Here is a 23,096-nt window from a genome sequence, read left to right on the forward strand (position 1 = left end):
CGCAGTCTTTTCGTCCAATTTACCGTTCTCTGACTGAAAGGCTCTGCAGGTTTGCATCCCTCTAACTGACTGGCTTGATACTGCCAAGTGAATAATTAATATTGTTCATTATGCAAAGGAAGAAGAGAATGCAGCACACCTCCTTTCATCTGTGCTGAATTGGTACAAGTAAGAGTGATTAAAAGGAAAAAAAACCTATATTTCAGTTTCTGATGCTGGACTGATATGACTGAAAATATTCTTATCTGTTGATGCCTGTTTGTTGTTGACAGATCCTTTCTTTTCTGCAGCCAGGACTGTATTTTAAATGTGCTTTAGCCTTTCTGTAGATAAAAGCAGCAAACTGAACACCACCATCCCAGCCCTTTGTAGGCAGAGGCTGGGAAGGGAAAGCAGCCCAGAGATGCAAGCTCCTCTCCTTAGAAAGCATCCATTTCTCCTGTTTTCATGCCTTTCTAGACAGCTGTTTTCAGTAACTGATCAAGTTGCCGCATCCACACGCTGTGCGAGCCCAGCTAATGTAGCCGCTGTTGTTAACGTAGTCGTGGTGACAGGGAAATCACAGGGAGGCTGGGGAAGCAGAGGGCAGATTCCTAAATCTCTTGTAAGGTTTTGTTTGTTCTTCTAACTGCTGACTGCAATTTTTTGTGTTTTGGCCATGAAGTAATTTGGCTGGATATTTTGGGACCTGGGATTTTTTCAGCGTTACTGGTAATGTATTTTAAGGTTACTTGTAGGTATTTGTGTTTTAGACCAGTTTGAGAGTTTTCTGTGCAGCAATGCAGAGAGGCAAGAGGGAATGCTCTCTCTTCCTAGACTACTCTCACAGTTTTGCCTTGTTACTGAAAGGTGATGGTATAGGAAAAAGCAGTTTCTTATTTGTGTCGGGTCTCATGCTGTCTTCCTCAGTGTCATACCTCGTCCCAGATTGGGCCTGGATGGGTCGAAGGTTTCAAAGCAAGCTTTGTACCGTATACTCTCAGGCAGGTCAAAATTATAAGGCTTGAGCTAATGCATCTGGTTTTCCTCTGATTTTGCCTGCTGCTCCCTGTTGTCACACTGTTTCCAGTTTATTTCTGCTCAGCATGCATGCTCTGGGAGAGAAGCAACTGATGCCTGGCTCTTTTGGGAATATCTGCGCTCCAAACCAGCCTGAGAGGACACTTCTTTCCTTGCAATTCGCAGTTTAGACTCTGGCCTATTCTCCGTGCTGTTTTCTGTTAAAACAACAAATCTGTTTTCCTCCCGCAGTCTGGCAAGTTTTCCAGCAGCTCGCCCCCCTGCCAGAGCCAGCCCCAGGGGCTGCAGTATGCCGAGGACGCTGCAGAGCACGAGAACATGAAGGCTGTGCTGAAGACCTCCTCCATCGGTGGGGAAAGCACAACGGCGCTCGGGGTCCGCACTCGAAGCCGGGCCAGCCGAGGTAAGTGCCAGCAGTTTCCTTTTGGCCACATTTCTTGTGGTACAGTACCCACACGGTGGCCCAAACACGGGTCATGGCCCCTTTGCATAGTACTCATGGCAGAAAAGGTTGAAGGAGAAGATGATGACCCCAGTGGCATTTCCACACTGGAGGTAGTGATCTGGGGGACAGGGACACAGGGACCACAGCCAGTGTAGTGCCTGGGGGCCTTAAGAGTACAAGCCTGCAGAAATTCACATCTCTCCCCCCACCCCCATGAATGTGGCTGCCCACTAACACCCAAATTTTTATTCCTGTTCTCATCGTGAAGGCAAAATGGGGGGTCCATGACATGGTTTTCTTCTTATTTTCAACAGAAGCAAGTAGAAAGTAGTTATTCAAATTGAAGTGAAAGGGCTTTGCGACATTTTAAGTATGGGTGGGGAGAGGCAAGAGAGTAGGAAAATCTTCTAACCACCTACCTGCTGAACTGCAAAGCTAATGGATTAGGTGGAGCCTGGGAGCATAAAGCTGCTGTAGACAGCCCTGCATCTCCTCGCTGTCCTGACAGACACTTCTTTTTCTGAGGTCCACAGCACTCTGCTGTTTCCAAGTGTCAGCACGGGTGATTTCTGAAAGCTGACAGGGAGGAAATGAAAACCTGACCCAATCCACCAATTCCAACACCTGATACTCTGACAGAAGAGCTCACTGGTACAACCATTCTTGGCAATGAGATAGCCTCGTTTTTTGTCCAAGACATGATTCACTGGTACACCTCTTCGCTTAAGCAGCCACTAAACCACTTCCTTTATGCTAAATCATTTTACAGACACTGCGTTCACCAGTTTATTTTCTTTCGTCTTCCCCTCACCCCCTTCCATACACGCGATACCTGGAACGTGGTTTTGGAGTAAAGTTTATGCACCAAAATTCAAGCCTTCAGTTTTCTGTTCTGGTATTTCTTTTCCCTCACATCTGGATATCGTACACTTTCTTGATTCTTTTTTGATACCACTGATAGTACATCCAGAGCATCCACTACCAAGTCTGTGTACATGTAGTTTATTAAGGCTTCAAACCATGATCCTGTCTAATTTAGAGGTTTCACAGCCCCAGTTTGAGAAGGAAGTCAACTAGCTAAAGTACAAAGATGGAATAAATCAAGCTGCACTGCAACAAGCCGAATAGCTGAAGTAATCCACTGAATGCCAATGAGTAGAGTGTCCTGATAATGAGAGTAAGCTTGTGTTCCCCTGAAGAACAGCAGAGGCAGAGGATGGGTGAGCCAGACAGAAGCTTGTCAGGAGCACTATTGTAATACAACTGCTCTTGATGAGAGTCAGGAGAGAAGCAGCAAAGTGCTAATTGAAGCTGTTGTTCACTGACACTGGGGACGTGATATAGAACGGCTTTGCCAATGAATTCTTAGCTGCTTGCAATTCTACCACACCCACTCTTTTGCAAAGCTTGCTGTCCGTGTTCTCGCTGCATAATAGCCTTCAAATTATTCAACAGCAAAAAGGACACAGAACAGTAGTCTGTAGTGGAGGAACCCAAAGATGTGTCTGACACAGCTCTGTGGAGTAAAGAGTGCCAGAGCCTTGGGTTCGGAGACATGGCTCACTTGTTTGTTTGTGGTTTTAACCAAAATTGCTTATTTAGCTTTTCAGCTTGCCAGCAACTCTTGCTTTTCTGCTCATAACAGAGCACACGCAGTTGTGCCAGGACACATACAACTTTGTGATGAGAAGATGAATTCTTCATTGTGAAAAGGACAAGTAGATATGTCAAACCACATTTTATGCCCTTTTCATGTCTTCTTTGCACTAGGCTATCATACAGATGCTCGGAAACAGATTCATTCTCTTTTGGTACAAAGGACCTGCCTTGCTGATTTGCATCAATTTCTACCACGTGCCATGTCTTCTAGTAACAGGAGCAGAGGGAAACATAGTCACACAACACTCCAGCAATCATTGGCTTTCAGACAATCTCTAGCAGACGTTTGCCAGTTGTATGGTCAAGGATAAGACTCTGAGGCTGAAGGGAATAGAAAGTTATAATTGCATTTGAGCTCTTGGGTCTCTGCTGATACAGCAGAGAGTCTAGGGTATTATTTAGAAATATTCTCCATCAAGCAAAGTCTTCTACTTTGGCCAATTTGAAGTAGCGATGACTGAGCCGTCTGCTGTAATTCCCAAAAAAACCCCAACTGCAAAACCAAAGGGACACAAGAGACTTCTGTCTTCCCTCAGTTCATTTGCTGGACTTTTCCAGGCCGTATCGGTTCGTGGAACGCTGGCAACGATGATTCACCTAATGCAACGGATGATGCAGCAGATGAGATCATGGATCGCATTGTAAAGTCCGCCACCCAAGTGCCAAGCCAGCGAGCGGTGCCTAGAGAGAGGAAGCGGTCACGAGCAAATAGGAAGTCATGTGAGTATATGGCTATTAAATTTCTCAAAATAAGCAAATGTACTAGTAGTTCTATATATTGATGTAGGAACCAGGCCTTTAGGACGCAGATATGCATTGGTAGTTCATAGTAGGTTGAGTGTATGCTTAAGGGTTGGCATATATTCCTCTTACTATTGTTTAAATGATGTATACTGTGGATGACTCTGTCTTCTACAGAAGTTGAAAGGTCCTTAGCAGTAAGAGAAGAATGTTTTATGGTGCTTTAGAGCTTCTCGGATGACAGTACTTATTCATAACTAGAGAAGTCAGATCAAGACCTCAAATGGAGACTGTGAAGGTACTGTGAACTGGCATGAAGATTAATAGTTGTACCTGTAGCTGAATTTATTCATAAAGCAAAAAGCAGTTTGATAGATTTCACCTCTTAAAATCTTTCTCTCTTGTGCTGTGTACCATCCTTCGACAGCCCTGAAAACAAAATGTCTACTGCTGCTTGGTCGCAGAGTGGTTATAGAGGACCTTAACTTCCACTGGGAAGAAAAGGTAGCACATTTATAAGGTGGTCTTTCAATGGTGTAGTGTGGCTGCAGGGCTGAGCTGCGGCACCCGAGTTTGAACAGTTTGATTTTGCGCTTTGTTAAACACAGTGTTTAAGAGGTGATGACCTTTCTAGTTCTTTTTTTTTCCTTATGTGCAGAGTCTACTGCGATTACTGTGTGAGGGATAAGTACCCAAAGAACATAGGAGTGTTTTAGTGTTTAATGTCATTCACCATATGTGGCTTTTTTACTACCTTTCCATCCATCTTTTTAGCATTTCTGGGAAGTTAGGACAAAGAGGAGACAACAACAGTGAGTGAAAAATCACACAGATTTTCATTTTTTTGTGGAATTGTTCTAACATAGTGGGTGATCAAAAACATTTGGTATAAGCAGTGATGGCTATAAACTGGCATGTGTTGAAAGCATATTCACTTCCCCAACGTGCTAAGAAAGGGACTTCTGCATGTGGCAAGAGCAAAAGCACAGCGGACACTCTGGTTAGATGAGCCAGACTCTAAGCAAAGAAAATGAGCTGACACTGGATTGTCTGTCTTACTTTCCATCATACGCTGTGCCGTACCTCTTTGTGGCATCACCTTCTGCTGCTACCCACTTCCCCACACAGTTCTGGTGTTCTGCACGTGCTGACTGCCCTGGTTGGCTTGTGTGTATCAAATAAACCTCCTGTATGCTTGCCTATGTCCATGGTTTATCCCATGCTAAAATATTTCCTCTGTTAGCAACACTATCTTCGTGCACACACACACCAAAATGTCTTATTCCTGCTTTTTACCAGGTACCTTCTTCCCAAGGGAGCACTTGCTGCAGGAAAAAGGCAAAACAAAATAGGACAATGATAATAAAAATACTATACATTTTTCCATGGAGCTGGCTTTTATAGTCAGTAAAAACATTAACAAGGATTAAGCATTCAGTAAATGTTTAGGCTGGGGCTGATTTCCATTGTAATTAATCGTGATAGAATCCAGCTCTTTTGCTTGCTTGTTCTTCAAGATCTGGATGAAACTCTGAAGTGGATTAAAAGGCAGTTTCAAAACAAACGTAATGTTCAGTAGTTTAGCATCACTTTCAGCTGATGTGCTGAAAGAAAGTGTGAAAGGAGAATATCTTAACTGAACTGTTCCACTCTGATAGATAGTCAGTATACCTGGATGATGAATAACTGAGGTAGTTTAGCTCTAAAATACACTCAGTTGATAATATGACTGATAATATGGCACCTCCAGGAAATGAAGAGAGATCAGCCCTTGTCAATGCATCATGTAGGTTAAACAAGCAGAAGGTTTTCAAGGTAGAAATATCACCCAGGTAATCCATAAACATAGAAAGCAGCTTTTTAGGCATTCTTCAATGATTTAGATTAGCAGGCGCTGATATTTATTATCTGCAGAGCAAAGAGACCCTATTATCTGATGGGTTTGATTCACCACCTTCAATCTTCAGGCTCCCACACACATCCTCCAGATTTTGCCATCAGCTTCGTATTCAATCTATTCATGAACATCAAAGCAAAACTCAGTTGAAAGGAATGATTTGCACTGTGCATCATGTTGCATATGTCTCATTGCTTTCAGTGCAGAACTGGAAATTGTGTCAGGCTTACTTAGCATTCAGCAAAGATTTTCGTGAACCTGAGCTATGTGTTTTTAGCAAAATCAGAAACACAGAGGATTTATAGGCAATTGCACGGTAAACATTTCCCGTGGTTTAGGTAGAAGGTTCTCATGGGCAAGGGATTCTTTTGCCACACAAAAAAAAAAGGCAGAAAAAATGTGAAGTAAAAAGCAAGTGGTACTCAAGTCATTTATAACCAGGGGAAAACAGAAAGAGGAAAATGGAAAAGGTTAAGTTAAGTTCAAGAAATCATTGTAATGGGAAAACGAGACATTTTGACATGTTCCTTTGAACCGTTTTACCTTTTGTAATTGTTGAGCAGCGTGACTGTATCTGGTATGCAGACAGCTTAGTAAGAATCCCTTATTGACGTAGCAGAGTTTGAACTCTCAGAGCAATCAGCAGAACCATAAATTGGGAGGAGGACTAAGGCAGTGAGTCATCCAACAACAGACAGATGGAAACATGTGTATCTGTTGCTTGAAGATACAAAGGGTCACTTGATAAATCCAGATACGACTGAAGTCGACTGAGCCCTAGTAGGAAGGAATTTGTTCAGTGGGAGCTGAAATGGACTACAAAAAGCTAAGGTACATGGTAAATGCATAACTACTGAGTGCCTATGATGATCTGAAGAGAGCGAGCTTAATTCTATGCTACACCTTTACACAGTGGAGGGTTTAAAAGATAAAATTTGATATTTAGAAGTGCAGTAACCAACTGGAAGTCATTGCCTCATGACGGGTGTTCAGTGACCTGCCTACCAGCCATACTGGAGTGGCGTTATATATGAGAAAACAACTTCACAGTTGTATTCATTCATTAGAAGCTTCATCAGAAAGCCACAAGATTGAATGAGCCACAGAAACACAGATGTTCAGTCACTCCTCGAGGTGACCATTCAAAGACAGCTTCAAGGCAAGTTGTCATGGGAAGTTTCTGCTGTATTTTTTTCTCTCTGATGTCCTTATTCTGTGTGTAAACAACAGACCCCAGCCTCTAGAGATTCAGTTGAGCATATTTTAAAAGCATAAAATACAAATTAGGTTGAAAATATGCTGTTTCTGTTCTTGAAGATTGAGGGCAGCTTTCTGTGAGAAAGGTTTTCGTAACATTATGGGGAGCTGTTCAACTTAGCAAAGAAATAAAAAATACTACACTTATGATTGTCTGGTTCCCCAAAAGTTTAAGACAACCTTCACAAGCAATGCCATAGCAAACAATGAGTGCAAAGGAAAATTGGGATAAGGAAGTTTTAAGAATTGCTCTATTTGATGGTCCGAATTCCAATGGATACAATTGCTGGAGTTAATTTTAGCAGCTTACAGAACAGTATTACAGGCATTGCACTAGTGGATTTGGGGAAATACAAATTAAACCTTCTGTGTGAGATACCACTGAGATTTCAAAAAACAGTCAAGAAATGAATTTATTTAACAGAGAGCTGAATTAAAAAATTAATATAAGGTAGATAAGCAGAGTTGGCTGCTTCTTGAGGTAAGAGAAGAAATTATATAAAGAATAGGGCTGCTTAGAAAATCCTGTTACTGAGTTTCACACCTTGATGTACCAGCTTGTGCCAGTTGCCTCAAACTGGAGAAGAAGAAAAATAGGTCTTATATCCACGACAGCTTTGAGGCCACAGTAGACACGTAAAGACTAGCAGTATCATCCATAAGATAAAAAATTTACTGAGGTACATTTAATTAAAAGAACCCCACCCCAAACTCCATAGTAGACAAATAGGAAGAAAATGCTGGTTTCCTTCTTGTCCTGGTTGTTTATTTAAGACTTCCATCCCCTGACATAAACCAATTCTCTCAGGATTAGACTCTTACAGAGGTGCTGTCTCTGTGTTGGTCTCATTGAACTGAATGGATCTGCCTCAGGAGAATGATATGATTCCCATGAGTCAGCATTATGAAAAATCATACTCCGGTTTAATAATCATATGGAAGGTATTTGCACTAATTCAGGCATGCACAGAGCAATACTTGGAAATGTTGAGCCAAAAAGGGTTGATTTCTGACCTTTGCGAATGGCCATGGCAGGGCTCTGAAAAAGGACCAAGAGAAAGTCCTAAGGATTTGTTACATTGTTCAAGTGCTGATTAAGCCACAGAGTAGCAAAGCCAGACCAGCCAACTAGCAATTACTTTAAGGCTAAAATATGAACCTGCAAGTACCTTCCTCCTTCTTTATGAATTGTTAGTATTAGCAACCTTCGTGCTTGACAATGTCTCTCCTGGCTCCCTGAAGTCAAGGCAGTGGTCAAAGAGTGGGGATCCCAACGCAATCTTGCCAACAAACAATTGCAGGTAACTGCGCCAAGGAAATAGCTCTTTAAAGACGGCTTGGCTCTACAGCACTGTTTGCATCTGGATCTTCAGCTGACCCTGAATGGTAAACCATAGTGTAGGGCCCAGGTGTGACTAATATTTGATGGTGAGTAGCAGAGTGGTGGTTGTATTGGATTCTGCTGGAGACACTGCAAGAGGATGTTGCAGAGTGAGAGCCTAGTTTTCCCCCGCATTGTTTTATCTCAGAGTGTTTCTTTGTGTGTACACTCTTACTTCTCCTAGGTTTTATTAAAATTTAAAATCTCCTTTAATTTGAGTTAGAGAAATGGGTTTGGAGCAGATAGTAATTGAATCAGAATTTTATCCGATATTCAAATGAGACAACATGATCAAAATTATTTGTGATGTTTAAAAAAGAGAGGAGAGACATGATAATGCCTTGTTCTTTTATTAGGCTTCAGAATCACATGTTAGCATAATAATACACCCCGTGACTGACCCTTGAGATATGGAAACATAAGGATTTCTTGATTTATTTGCATAATGACTTGCAGGGAGTAATAAATTCTTACAGTCTTTATGCACGTAATCTGTCAGACTCATATGAGTGGACTGTGGAGGAGATAGGAATTGAGTCAAGATTACTTGAATCCTAGACAAATTAGCTCAGGGCTGGTGGATGAAACTTAACTGTAGAACATCCCAGGTCAGGTATTTCATACTGAATTCCACCTTCAGTAAAAGTGAAATAGGAGTTAGCATGCTGTCATCAGGTGCCAAAATGTGGAGAAGAGCTCTGCCAAAGGACCAGGCGTGGAGACAAGCTTTAGACAAGTTTTAGTAACACATGCAGTGCTGCTTCAGAATAAATGTTTGTAAGCAAACAAAATACTAGATGGGAGACTATTTGAATTCAAGGGTATGTAATTTTTGTGTGGCATTCATAGAGTGCTTCAGTTAACTTCTTTTCTTTGTTTTTTCATTATTTTTCATTTTCATCTCTCTCCACTTACTTTTTCTGGCTATGAAAATATACAGAAGTGCCAAAATACCAGGAAGGAGACTGTTCTTCTGGTATTTATAGCCTGACTAAAAGCAGGAGTTAATGGAAATTATGCTTTTAAAAAAATAAAAACCATACAAGAAGAAGGTCTACATGAAATGCATTAAAGGCAAGCAACTTCACTTAGAATTTGCAACTAATTATTTAGGATTTGAGTAACCGGATCCTAGCAGGAGTCAGAGGAGGGGGCAGAGTAATCTAGTTAGTGATGCACGTTTAGCAGCAATGCTGTGCATTTAGGAAAATTAAATGTATCACCATGGCATTCAGTATCAGAGTCTATTTGTCCTCACACGAAGTACTGAGCCTTCAGAAGGTCGATACCCAGTTAATAAAAATCTGATTATTGAATCAAAACAGAAAGTGAGATAAAGCACTTAAAACTCTGGCAGCTGGAAGGTTATCTCCATTACATGCCAGGATAGCTAGTGTCTCTTGGATGCCTTTTAAGTAATACATTCTTTCATCCTTAGGATGGCAAGATCTTTGCAAAAATGACAGAACTCCATGATCTACAATAAAACAAAATACAATCAATAAATAAAAATTATTAATATTGGTTAATGAATAAATAAATGCAGTTGACCACAGTAAGCATAGAAATTGATGTACCTGATCAGGGTGAGGCCCTGTAGTCCCATATCTCATCTCTGCCAGAGGCCAGAACCAACAGCGGTAGGAGAACAAACAGAAGAGGTGGGATTAGCTGAGTAATTTACAGGTCTCATCATGAGTTTTAATAGTTGTAAATCAGTGTCTTTATTTGAAGCATGATGCTGAATAGCTGGTTCCATATTTTCAGTTTTGTGAATTGTAATCGATGAGATATAATTGTGATTGTTGATATTACTACCATTTCTAAGTAGGTTCGTATTTAATTTTGAGCGCTCACTTACTGCTTTACAACATGCATTACATTTATTTTTATAGCTTTCTTTTAAAATAACTGATCTTGACAGATGGGTAGACATTCTGCTTTTTAAATGTTCAAATATATAGTACCTATGTATTTTCTTGGCCATCTCCATGAGTTTCAAACTGTATCTTTCGTATCTCAAGTTTTGTTCAAGGGTGTTTGCCTGGTCCTAGCACTGTGAAAGTGAAATTGCCATCATTCTGTACAGTTCTACATCATGTAGACTTCAAAACAAAAGGTTTTCTGAAAGCCTGGTTTAAAAATCTAGTAAAAAAATTGCTTGTAAAAGAGACTTAAATTAATTTTCCAGTCACCGTTTCAGAGGAATCTATGAGTCATTTCTATAATGATTTTTATTCTGATACAAACTATTTGTTTTGGGGCTCCTATCCTCAAACGTTCTGCTTGAAACAGCTTTATCTTTTTTTATATAAGGAAAGTCAGATATAAAATTAACCCAGCCTACACCATTAAGTACATTTCTTAACTTTGCCTTGGATTCTAGTATCAGTATTTAGAGATACTGTGGAATCTAGCATTTGCTCAAAATTGAGCAACATTGTTTTAATACAGCAGCTGGAAGAAAGATGAGAAGTCATTGCATTGATCTGGGGAGTCAGAATTAAATCTGCAATGTTTACAAAAAATACGTATCTGTTATCCTGTTTATTTCAGTTCACAGGGAGAAGACAGGGACGTTGAGCACTACACAGACATGCACGTGCTCATGTATGTTACATTACACAAGCACAGAGGACATGATGTAGGTACAAGGAGAAAACTGCTGCCCTAACGGGTTGTCCCTAGTGATTTTAGAGCGGCTGTCACCTCATGTGATTAAATGCCTGCCCAGACGTGCTCGTCTGTGGAGGAAGAAGTAGCCACTGCTCAGATTTTGGTCTTAGCTACTACCCTGGTAGCAGGTGAAGGCTGTGTCCCAGCAGGACCTTACAGCATAGGGAGACCGCTGGCATGTCCGTGTGCTGTGTGTCCAGAAATAGGAGAACCAAAAAGAGGGAGTGCTTGGCAGCTTCCCGTGGGCTTCTAGACAAGGGTTTACTAAGTGCTGGAATTTCTCTGGCCATCCCTTCCTGGCCAAATAGCACTTTCTTTATTGCAGGAAAGAACAAGCTGAAGGTAGTGTGGGTGAAACTGGCCGCAGGTGAGCAGCTGATAAAGAGCAAGTGATGTCAGTATATATAGGAAATAAAGCTGTTCATGACCCCAGGTCACACAATATTGGTATTGACATTTTCTATAGAAATACTTTTGTTATGCTATACACTTTTGGTACTTTTTCAACTGTAGTTCTGTGGAAAAAAACTAATTTTGCTTCATCTGTTTGCATCTTACAAGAGATACAAAGAGTTGTTTTCACTTTTCCCAGTTCACAGTGTCAGTGAATTCATCTATGTTACCCTCTGATTTCTTTTTAGTTGGCATATTTTAAAGGTATATTTCAAGGCTTTTGAATTCTTGTCACAGGATTCATCCCCAAAAGTGGAATTTAAGTAAGTTTTAGTATTAAAAAAATATGTATGGTTGAGTTGCACACTATCAGCCCTAAGTTGACAGGATATGTATTTTGGTTGGTTTCTTTCCATATTAAAGTGGCTTTCAAGTTTATCTCCGGTCAGCAACATACTCCTTATTTACATCATCCTTCTTTCCCGAAAGATTATGATTATCTCAGCATCCCAGTAAGAAATCGGCAGCAGTGTGTTACTGGATGACAAGATCAGAGAGTTCTTATGGAAAGCGCTTCATCTGAGAACTAGAAAAGACAGGGAAGTACAGGCTTGCTTTTCAAGTTGCCATACAATAGAAGTGCAGCAACAAAAGCAATCTCATATGTGGCTTTCCAGAAGAGCATCGCGATATCACAGCTGCCAGAGAGAGCCCTCTGCTGCCACGAAGGAGTTTAGCACAAGGACCTGTGAAGGCAGGAATCTGACTACACTTGGATGCAAGTGTCAGATGTGTTTGGAGGGAAGTCTTTCTTAGAAGGTCAACAAAAATGTTTCACACAGTGCTACTTTGAATTTATCTTGCCCATGTCAGAAGAAAAAAGTATATATATCTGTCCTTCTCTAGGCAGAATAACACCACCTGAATAGCATAATTCCAAGACTGTCCTGATCATACTTATTTTTAATCTGTTGGGCTTGTAGAGATTATGCTTTTTACTGTTTGCGTTCTCCAGCATGGATTCCTAATGGAGGTAATTAATTTGCATTCCACCGAACCTGGGTTGTCAAACATGGTCACACTTCGCCACCAAGTCACTCTCCAACAGTCAGTTCTGCGTTCATAAACCTGAGCTACCTACCACCTTAGCAAAAGTCTATTATCTAATAATAGGTCACTTTAAAATACACTTTAAGTCATTTTAAAATTTCAAATGGAAGGTAAAGGCTGCATGCCCCAAACACTTTGTGTTAGATGGCTTAATTCCTGCATCCCATATCCTGCTCTTTTGTTGTTTTTTTTTTGTCCTATGCATTGTTAATGCATAATCTGGTCTTGAAAATAGTATATAGTGCTTACACGCAGACTCAGCTGTTGGTGAGCTGTATGCTCTTGATGCTTTACCTATTAATAGAGGAATCACTTCTGACTGGTGAAGTTAAGTGGGAAACATGATGGAAGGGATGGCAGCAGGATGGCTTTTAGTAGTCACTTTTTACAGTGGAATTCACAGACGTTCTAAAAATTAGGGGGGTTTTGTCATAGAAGGCTTTCAAGGAAGGAGTTAAATCTTTTCTGCTTTACTGTTGGGACTATGTAAATGATGATCTGTGAAATACATAAAGTTGGAAACTTTAACAGTTTCAACTACATGTTAAGTATTACTTTAAAACCAGTATGTTCTTCATGCAGCCCAGATTCTCTAAAGTAATGTTATTTTTTGTTCTCTATAACGTAAGCCACCTGGAGATGAGACACAAGTTAAACTTTCCTTACAAAATGCCACTTTGTCCTTTTCCACTGCTTAGACACCTCTTTATGTCACAGTCACTGTAAGTTGCACCAGGAGATGGTTGTGAACTACAGAATTTCTTCTTAGGAGAGACTTGTGCCATCTATGAAGTGCTGACCAGACTCAAAGCAAAGCTGCAGGGCAATAATAATACCTAATAATACATTGTTTCCTGGAGCTTTCTATGCAGCTGACCCAGACAAGGACCACATTTCAGTTGCCTGTACTTCTTCAGAGAGGTGCGTGATAAAATCCAAAAATTGACCTACAAATCCCTGTAAGAAAATCTCTGCACATGTTCTAGTATTTTTATTAAGCATATAGGCCTAGCCATATTAAGCAATGATATATACATTAATAAAACTAAGTATAACTTAGTGACATAAAAATACATAAATGCAGAAAAGGATTAAAATAAGAGAATATGAGCAAGACTGTCTGGATTGAACTTTTGAGTTGCAAATTGCCATTGCTGGACTCATTGGAGTAAAGTCCAAGAGAATATGTTAAATGTAAATATATGAGAAAATAGACTGAGTCTGCAAGCTGGACGTGGAAAGGTAACAGAATATAAACTTAAGACACATGAAATTAAATGAGATGACGGAGCTGGCCTGTATTGCTTCTTATAATCTGCCCTTCCTGCTGTCCTCGCGGTGTAATTTACAGCCACCTAGAATTTTCTTCATTCCAAATGAGCAACTAGCAGCTGCATTACCTTTGCAGCTGGGACCAAAAGAAAGTTCTGTGGCTGCCACATCTTTGTAATAGGAATGACACTAATTCTGTGGCTCATTGAGCAGGAGAATGGTCACATCTATTCTGCGTTTCAAGTGACTCATCCATACAAGTGTAGGCACACGTGCCAAAAGCCATTGCAAATGCAAGAATAAATGGCACCAGCCAGACACCTTCACTGTTTGTTGCATCTTAAAAAAAAAAAAAAAAAAAAAGGTAGGGGGAGGGGAAATTGGGAATGCTATTTGCTCTTTAAAAAAACAACCAAACCCTGGATAATTATATTCTCTGACAAAGCTACACTTAAGGAACTATGCGTTTTTTTAAAACATTCCCGGTGTACTGTGAGGGCTATGTATCTGTGTAGATTTTGACCCAACAGGCAGAGTCAAATTAATTGAGTTCATCATAAGCACACTGCATTCTGCCAGGATATCAAATAAAATTCTAGATTTCCTGATTAACAAAGAAAATCATACCCTCTGACCCCAGAAAAACAACATTTAGTTTCTTGGTTATAGGATCTCAGCAGGCCTTGCTTGTGACAAGAGTGAAAGTTATTTTCTCTCTATGTTATGTTTCTTTAGCAAATGTTTTAAAAATTGCTTGAAGAACCTAAAAGGTCATTTGAAAGTCTTATTTTTATTGTCACTGCCTCCAAAATACATTCCATAACTCAGTTTAATGTGATCTGCAGCAGGCCAAGGGTTTTACAAGCCAAGATATTATGTCTAGTCCAGTTAGAGACATGACAGAGTTCAGTGAAGAGGGGAGAGTGAAGATCTAGTTTGAGAAATGTAATTTTGCAATGCCTATAAAACATGGAAGGAAAATATCTCTCTGCATTCAATTTTGATGACTGAATGTGTTCATGACCTTTCCTAACATAGAGGAACCCTACCAAGCAGTTTATGAAGAAATAGACAAATGTCTGCAGACATCTGTTTAACAGCATGTCAAGACAAGGTTCATCCACTTCCCAGAGGAGTCCCTGCTCCTGTAGATAACTCCACTTTCTCCTGGCTTCATCACCCACAAGCCTCCATAGTCCACAAGCCAGTGCAGAGAATAGTGGGACTGGAACTTGTTCTTGTGTTACTACCAATACTGCACCCATCCACTGTATCTTCAGATAAGGAAATGTACTGTGAGTAATTTTCACATACTAGGTACAATTTTTGTATAAAATTTTTGTATAAAAAGACCCTTTATCAGGCCACTTTCATCTCCCTAAGTACAAAACATTTCAAACTACCAGTGGACTCATCTGTGTCAGACTGGCCTGTTGCATTGTAGGGGCAAGAATTTACTCATTTGACTCTGTCAGCTGTTATCCTTCCAGTTGCCTGTTGATGGTGGACGGCATTAACCTTGCCAGTAGTCACAGTACTTTGCAGTATTTGGCCCCACATGCTTAGTTTACACAAGTCAGCAGCCGTCAGTGTTTATGGGAACCATTCTGTCACTGGAAAGATTCTTCACATCTTTGCTTTTTTTTAACTATTTTCTTGACAATTCCGTTATGACCACCAAAGTCCTACATTGTTTGGAGCTCTGTTCTCCTAACTGCTGGCCTTAAAAGCTTAGGTCACTGGACTATCTTAAATCCAAGTTATCTTTCTCTGCATTATAAGAAAGCTGAGATAAGTTAGAACAGTCAATTGAGGGATGCAGAGAGATTGTTTTGTTTAATTACAGCTGCATATGTCCCAGCAATTCATTGAGTATTGTCATTCCTACTTGTTTTGCAGTGGCACAGAAGGTACAAACCCAGGGTTGGCCTCCATTGTGTGAGTCATACAGCAAACCCAGAACAGGGCACTTGTCCTTGTCACGTGCTGCAATCAGTATTTCTTTTTTTCAGTCAACCAAGGGTTAATACACGAGGTCCTCAGACTAAGACTTTACTGTGATTGATAGGTAGGCATCTGGAGATTCAGAGAGAAACCTTGCTTATGTAAAGAAGACTCCTTAGTTTTCTTCCTTGTTTTTCTATGAAGATGGTTTCTACCATGGTATTTTAACTCCACATTATGACTTCTGAATATAAACTCCTGTAATTTTCTTCAAAGAGACCTATATGTTATTGTAAATCCATTTGGCTTTTCCTAGTAAACTAGTAGTCCTGTCACTCAGGCTGATAGAGGAATTTAAACAACTGTATTCAGCTTCGTGGAAGTTAGAGGCACACATTCCCTTTCAGTTGTTAGACGGAGTCTTAGCCCAGTTATTTGTGCAGCAGTAATTGTACTGACCTAAAGAAGGTTGTTCCAGATTTACATTGCCATAAATAAGACCAGAATTTTGCTTATTCCAGTACACAGCCAATGTTAGCTGAGCACCTCAGTACCTATTAAATGTTTACAAACAGGAATAACAATTGCCTGTTCCCTCACTCTTCCTGTCTTAACATCTGACAAGAAAATTAGCTTTGTTTTACAGTGATTATTGTGCTCAGACTGTGAATGTGAGTGAGTGAGTGTGGTCTGAGAGAGTTGGAGATACGTGTGAGGGCAGTCATGAATACATTTGGTTTGACACTTATGCAAAAGTGTCTAAAATGTGGAAATTTGTTCCACATTTGGTTTCTAGTTCACTTCTGGCTTCAGTGGGAAGAAGAAATGTCATCTCGACAGTCATCCTGTGAAAGTTTGGTCTCCTGTACGCATATTTTTCAACATGACTGCTATCTGGTGGCCAGCTAGCTATGGTCTGCGTTTGGCTGCATGTTATAGAGGGTACAGAAAAAATCATGTTCAGGGAAGAGGCAGTGCAGGCAGCTAAGCAGGTGAACTGCACAGGGAAATCTTTGCTTTTAATAAGACAGAAATGTTTCAACTGCAGCTTTCTTGGATTTGTTCTTTCACTCCTGATATAGTTCATTTTGATGTAGAAATAAGCATTGGGTGATTCACTGAGACCTTAAGACCCTAAGGTATTTCATAGCTCACGTCTAGAAATTAACATTTGTCACTGTGGTCATTTGGATATCAAATTTGAGAAGTATAAAAGGCTGCCAGTGATGAAGACTGACTCAAAAGTCTGTGTTGGGTATTCTGTACCATGGAGACCAGAGCATTTTTTTGAAGTGTATTGCTCTTCCGGTAGTACTTTCATAGTCTTTCTTGGTCATAGCTTTATCAGTTGCATTTAACCTTGTACTGCTTTAAGATAAGCATTGTTAAACTTGGAAGATGTTGCTGATCAGTATTGTAGGAAAAAGTGGTTATCATAAAAGACTGCCATGCAGACTCCTGATGGTGTTTAATAAGTATGCAAATACTGCAGGAGAGAGAAGCAGGCCTTGAAGAAAAACTTTCAAGTAAGAGTTTGATAATGGAGGACCAATGACACATGTGGCACTCTTGGCTCACTTCCTTTACCTCAGTAACTGATGAAATCGGACTATCAAACATAGATCACATTTGTTCTACCTGCATGGATTCAAATGTTCATTAAATCAAGTATTTTCCCTTTCTCTTATCCTCTTGTTTTCTATACCGATCCATTCCCTCCTCTCACTCCTGCTAGACCCTTGAGTGTGACCACCCAGTTTCAGTTACACGGACTGAATATCAAAATAGGTTAGAGGTCTTAATTGTGCTAGATGATAGCAATGCAAGGAGTCCTTAACCACTGTTTGCAATTGGCTTCTTTAAGAGTTTCCTCTAGACATCATTATTCTGGGGCTCTGAATATATTTTGTTCAACATAGAGCCATTGTTTATGCTTTGCATGCAGCTTAAACTTCTGAATATGCCTTTTGTACTTGAGGAACATCAAAGCGTGGAGTGAACACCTCATTTGTGCCTTGAACTGAAGCCCATCCACCTGAAAATCATGGCACCAGTAAAACTAGGAGGACACTGATGCACTGTGTGTGCAGTCACATAGTCACTTGTTCCTGAATAAAAAAGGCAATCTCAAATTTTAAAAGTTTTGTGTCAGGGCTAGTGTTCAGAACACTTCATAGAAAAATAGGAAACAAAATACTGGCCTAAATTTATGATTTAAATTTAACTAAAATACTGCAGACTGCTAATGGAAAAGATGACACAAATGGGGCTAGGAGGGGGGAACATTACAGAAGAAAGGGGAGCTTGTGTGAAGACAGTAGTTTTAATGATTTGAATCGACTATAAAATAGTCACATTTTTAATCTTCTAACTTTTGGGGCTGGTTTTTTTACACCTTTAAAGAGTCAAATAGGATTTAATAGTGATAAATTCAATTGAGCCCTATAAAGATCCAAAAACTCTTAAAAACAATCTTTATGGAACTATAAAATAATAGTCCATAGAAAGTATCATCTGCCCTGAAAATCAACTGATACAGTTTCAGAGAAACTGGAGTATTTTTCCTTAAAAGTTTTTGGTGACCAAATGTCAAATGACAAATGTCTTTTTTCCTGACTGTTTGGAGTTGCTGGGTACTTGATGCTCCCATGGATTTGGCATAGGGTATTACTCAGTGTTTCTGAACTTGAGGCCCTGAGTACATAGCAACTTTTGATTTGACTCAGCTTGCATGTTAATGGGGTTTTTTTCAGCTGAAAGTCTTGCGTAATAATCGCATCTAATTGTTTGCATTTTCTTTGGTTTTTGTTTTTTTTTTTTGCCTGCTTTTGGAACATATGACTATCCAGTGAGAAGGACACTAAAGAGCGGACTGACACCAGAAGAAGCCAAAGCACTGGGCCTCATCAGCACCTCTGAGATGCAGGTTTGACGTCCCAGAGGTGGCAACAAGAAGAGCCGTTCATCTGAAGCACACAGGCTGAGAACCCTTCGGTGTGGCATTGACCTGCCAGCCTCCTCTGCTGCTCCCAACATCCCATCCTCTGTTAGTTCGATTTTAATAAGCAACAAAAAGCAAAATCCCACGGTCAGGGCAGAAAAAGGGTGTGTCGCAGCTCAGCACAACATCAGGACAGTTACTGAGGAAGCATTTGAGTGCTTGTAGGTGAAAGCATATGGCTTCTTCTTCTCATGGTGTGTTGATGTGGGTAGGAGGGGGCTCTCTCTGAGTTGTCTGTCATTATGTGAGCTGTGTTTACGTTGGCTTTCCTTGTGCCCTGTTTTAGTCATTGTAAATGTATGGCATTTTGTCAATGCAAGGAACAGTCCTTAAAGAGGCAAAATAACTCCTGTTACTGCAACCCCAGTTTTCCTGAAGCAGCTTCATTAAGCAAAGACGCATAGTCTGTGCAACCCTGTGGTTTGTTGGGGTGTTTTATTATTATTATTATTTTGCCACCAAAGAATGTAAAAATGTATGTGTAACTTTGTATATGTACAGAATGAATGTGTGGCCATGTATGCGTGTATCTATACACATAGAGTCATGGTGTGAAATCGTGTTCTTGCTGAAGCTAGCTGGGCCATGATTTTCACTCTGGGGCCTTAATGTTCCACCTGGACAGGAGGAAAAGAATGTCTTTTTGTAGGAACCCAGTGTTATTCAGTGGGATTCACCCTGTGGGGCAGGAGATGGCCTGCAATACAAGTGGAAGGTTTAGGATCCTGAATCCATATGTATTAATACACACTCCTACTGTACATAGCAGCATGCACACAGAGGAGAGGACATAAATTACCTCCCTCTTGTTGAGCTGTGGCTGTACTGTGCATTTGTACAGTTTCAGAGAGATCTATGCCAACAGTTTTATGTACTCATAAATGCATTCAGATGCTAAGATCAAGAAGTTTTGTTCACTTGCCTGTGCCCTTCATGCTGCTTTTCTCTGCTGCAAGATAATGTGGTGGTGATTTTATTTCAAATTAATGAATCTGAATATGAAATGGCCCTGCTAAAAGCCTGCTGTGTTTTTGCTGTTCTTTACTCTTTTGTGATTATCCTTGATGCAAGTGGAGAGGGTACCACAGTGAACACTCCAGTATGTTTGCCCTTATCTCGCTGTTTTATGACTGACTTTTATAACTGCCCTCAATGTGTGTGTTTGAAGGATCTTTAGTCAACTCATCTGCCTTTAAGTGGAGGGCATATACAGCAGTGAAGATGGATTGAACAGTCACCCTAGCCAGAACTGAAGCATTTTGAAAAGAACTGCACACAACAATAACATAGAAGGGAGCTTTTTAAGCCAAAGTCTGTATATGGCCAATTGATCCTCAAGAATGCACAGGATTATCTCTTTCCATTGCCTTAGCCTCGATGGTAAAGGGTGTGTCTGCACCGCAGTAACAGCTGAGGCTTCCTTCAAGCTAGTTAACTGGGGAACAGCAGCAGTTTAGTCATGGTAACAGGGTTCAATTTTGGCTGCAAAACACACTTGAAAAGTCAGGTTAATTAGTAGTCTACGCTGGGCTTCTAATGCCATAGCCGTGTGGCTTCTGGCAGCCGAGCTAGGTCAGGTACTTCAAGTTATTCTACTCTGCTCTCAATAAGGACAGGATAATCACTGAAGATCGTTCAGGATAGTTGAACCAAACACAATAAACCTTTGAAACCTTGGTCATCCATCACGTCGCAGTGAGCACAGAGCCCAGGTGATGAGAGAACGATGTAGCTGACAGCACTGCAATGAGATCTGCGGTTGAACATCCTATCTATGCTGTCCACCCTCTTGATCGTAACATTTCATTCTTTATCTGCTGATGCCTTGGATCTTCACACGTCAAAGTCCATGGGGTAAAAAGTCACTAATGAGCAAAGGTTCTTAAGGACAGCATTGAGTTTGATGTGGTTTTCCCCTCAGCTTGTTAAAAAGTCAATTTTACAAGTAGGCAGAAGGCAGTAGTTGTGTAATTAATAAAACATGCTGTGTATTTGAAAGCTATGGAAAGGAGGAAGCTGGTTAGGAAACAGAAAGAAGTGGCATACAATTAATGTCACTGTAAAATAAGCAAGACCTATGAGCATCTGGATTTTAAAGTGGATCTTTATGTGCTGCTCACCATTATTGACTTTTTAAATCTCTCTTAAGGATGCTTAGAACAAAGAAATGAAGGTACTGGGGGTTTGTGGAGGTCTTTGATGTCTGAAACAAGAGGAAGACACCCTGAATGTAATGGTTATGTTGAACTGTGGTACTTGCTAAGTGATAAAAGAAGCAAAATTGCAACAAAATGCATTTTTGCTGACAGAGGGCCTATATTTGATGGGAGGGAGAAAGTCAAACCAGTTTTTAAAACTGAATATTTTAATTAAAATATGGTGAATGTGCAAAGTAGGCGGCTCTTGGTGATGACTTGCTAACAGGAAACAAACTTTTGTTTCATTTAGACATAGTACAGCATCTGTGTCTGAAACAACATAGCCGATGAATTACTGATAGTTGGGAATATGCATTTTCCAAGAATTGTGCAAAAATTGTGCAAAACTTCATATGCTCCTTATCGAGGAGAAAAATAAATATGAGGAATGGGGTTAGAATAAGTTCAGGAAAAAAAGCCAGTCTCTTTCAGATTCCCTGGATGCAAGGGTCTTACATGTGAAGCATATTCTTCCTTGTCTATTTTTCCATTATGTTTGTTTTTCTGTTCCTGCTCTCTGTCTGTAAAACCGATACTAATTTTTCTGAAGGATAACTTGGTCTTGTTTATGCAGTAGTGTACAGTCAGATTAATTCCACTGTCCTCAGTGTTTATTCCAACAAGATCATCAAACACAGTAACAATGCAATAACTACAGAAAAGATTTCCATTTTGGTTCCTGATAAAAATGGCCAGTGGCCCAGTGTGCTAATATGTAAAGTGGCTGTATTTCCTCCGGAGTCTGCTAGCATGTCCTGACTGTGGGAATAACATTTGTTCCCCTTCATCTAACTAGTGGATTCCAGATGAAATGGAGGGATTGGTTATATTTGCATGCCTTTGTCTGTCTGTCTAATCAGGTTGTAACCTTCAGGTTTGGAGTTGCTGCCTGCCCTTCCATCATCAAAAGAGCCCACCATAAAGATGTAACAGTTCTTTTAAAAGGTGTGTGAGATATGGATTGTTTTTGTGACAAATATAAAGGTCCTGGAAACGCGATGTAGTAACACATGTTCCCATTTCTCACTTAGAGATCCATGAAGGCTGGTTTTAAACACTGGCAGCCATAATAACTACCTCTCTTCCCTTTCTCATAATACCAGTCAGCTGCAAATGTAGTGCCCAGAGTTTTGTATCTCCACCAAGCTCTCAGAGACGCTGCTGGTGTTAATTTCAGCACCCATCTGCTGCCAATAACTTGTCTGTCTGTCTCTCTACCACCATAATGCCTTCCTGATTTGGATGCTGAGGTAAACTTTAGCATATGAAATGGCCGCCAAAGGGAAGCTATCCTAATTTCCTTTCATCTCCCTTGGTGTTTAAAAGCAGGCTGCATACAAATACTTCGTATTCCCTCGCTCCCAACTGAGGGATAACTTTCAGTAGCAGTTACGTGGCTGCGGTGAAGAAACACCCCCAGGGAATGCTCTGTGCCACAATCGAGAGTGAAAGATCCCTCACAAAAATTAAATTCATCACTCCTCACCTTTCAGTAAGGCCAGGCACCAGGCTCATGGATTCCAGATGTTTTATAGCCCCTTGGCTGCTACGTCTGACCCTTCTGTTTGATAGATCCCTGTCCATAATCCAAAATCAATAAAAAAATGGTGTTTTAATGAGGGTCTTTCTTGCTCCGATAAGTACTGGAAACAGTGTCAAAAGCAGTTTTCAAAATACATTTCTTCTTCTCTTTTGACCCCCTTTTGTTGTAAATCTCTGTACTGATAGACTCTGTCAGCAAAACAGGGCATCAGATTTGTAAGTAGAGAAGGCTTTGGCTTTAGCTTAGTGAAAAGTCACATGTGAATATCTAGATAAGTGTTCATACCCCGATTTAACAGAAATTTGGAGTCAGAGTCTTGACGTTACTGAACAGCAAGGGCCTCCCGCTAGGTGCTCCATTCCCCCTCAAGGTACTGGAAAATGCAGCAGGACAGCGCCATAAATCCCTGGTGTGCTGTGCTCTGAACATACCCTGGAGAACACTAAAAGCCATTGAAAAGTCACATGTGAAGACTGCAACACCTACTGCAAACCTAAGGGGTGGGATGCCGCTGTAGGTGCAGTAAATGGTACTTTTTGCCCGGCATCCGCTCTACACC

At 40.5% G+C, this 23,096-nt stretch overlaps 1 protein-coding gene across 6 annotated transcripts in view; it reads left to right on the forward strand.

Annotated features, from left to right (window-relative positions):
• Window positions 1-22,608, forward strand: part of FHOD3 (formin homology 2 domain containing 3) — a 407,821-nt gene extending 385,213 nt beyond the window's left edge. For all 6 annotated transcript variants that reach the window (XM_075084393.1, XM_075084397.1, XM_075084392.1 and 3 more), the window contains 3 exons: window positions 1,252-1,423; window positions 3,683-3,844; window positions 18,645-22,608. In XM_075084393.1, the coding sequence (XP_074940494.1) occupies window positions 1,252-1,423; window positions 3,683-3,844; window positions 18,645-18,727 (417 nt within the window). In that variant the 3' untranslated portion in view covers window positions 18,728-22,608. The remainder of the gene's footprint in view (window positions 1-1,251; window positions 1,424-3,682; window positions 3,845-18,644) is intronic.
• The last annotated feature ends 488 nt before the right edge of the window (window positions 22,609-23,096 follow it).

This window comes from Phalacrocorax aristotelis, chromosome 2 (assembly GCF_949628215.1).
Source record: "Phalacrocorax aristotelis chromosome 2, bGulAri2.1, whole genome shotgun sequence".
Taxonomy (NCBI): Eukaryota; Metazoa; Chordata; class Aves; order Suliformes; family Phalacrocoracidae; genus Phalacrocorax; species Phalacrocorax aristotelis.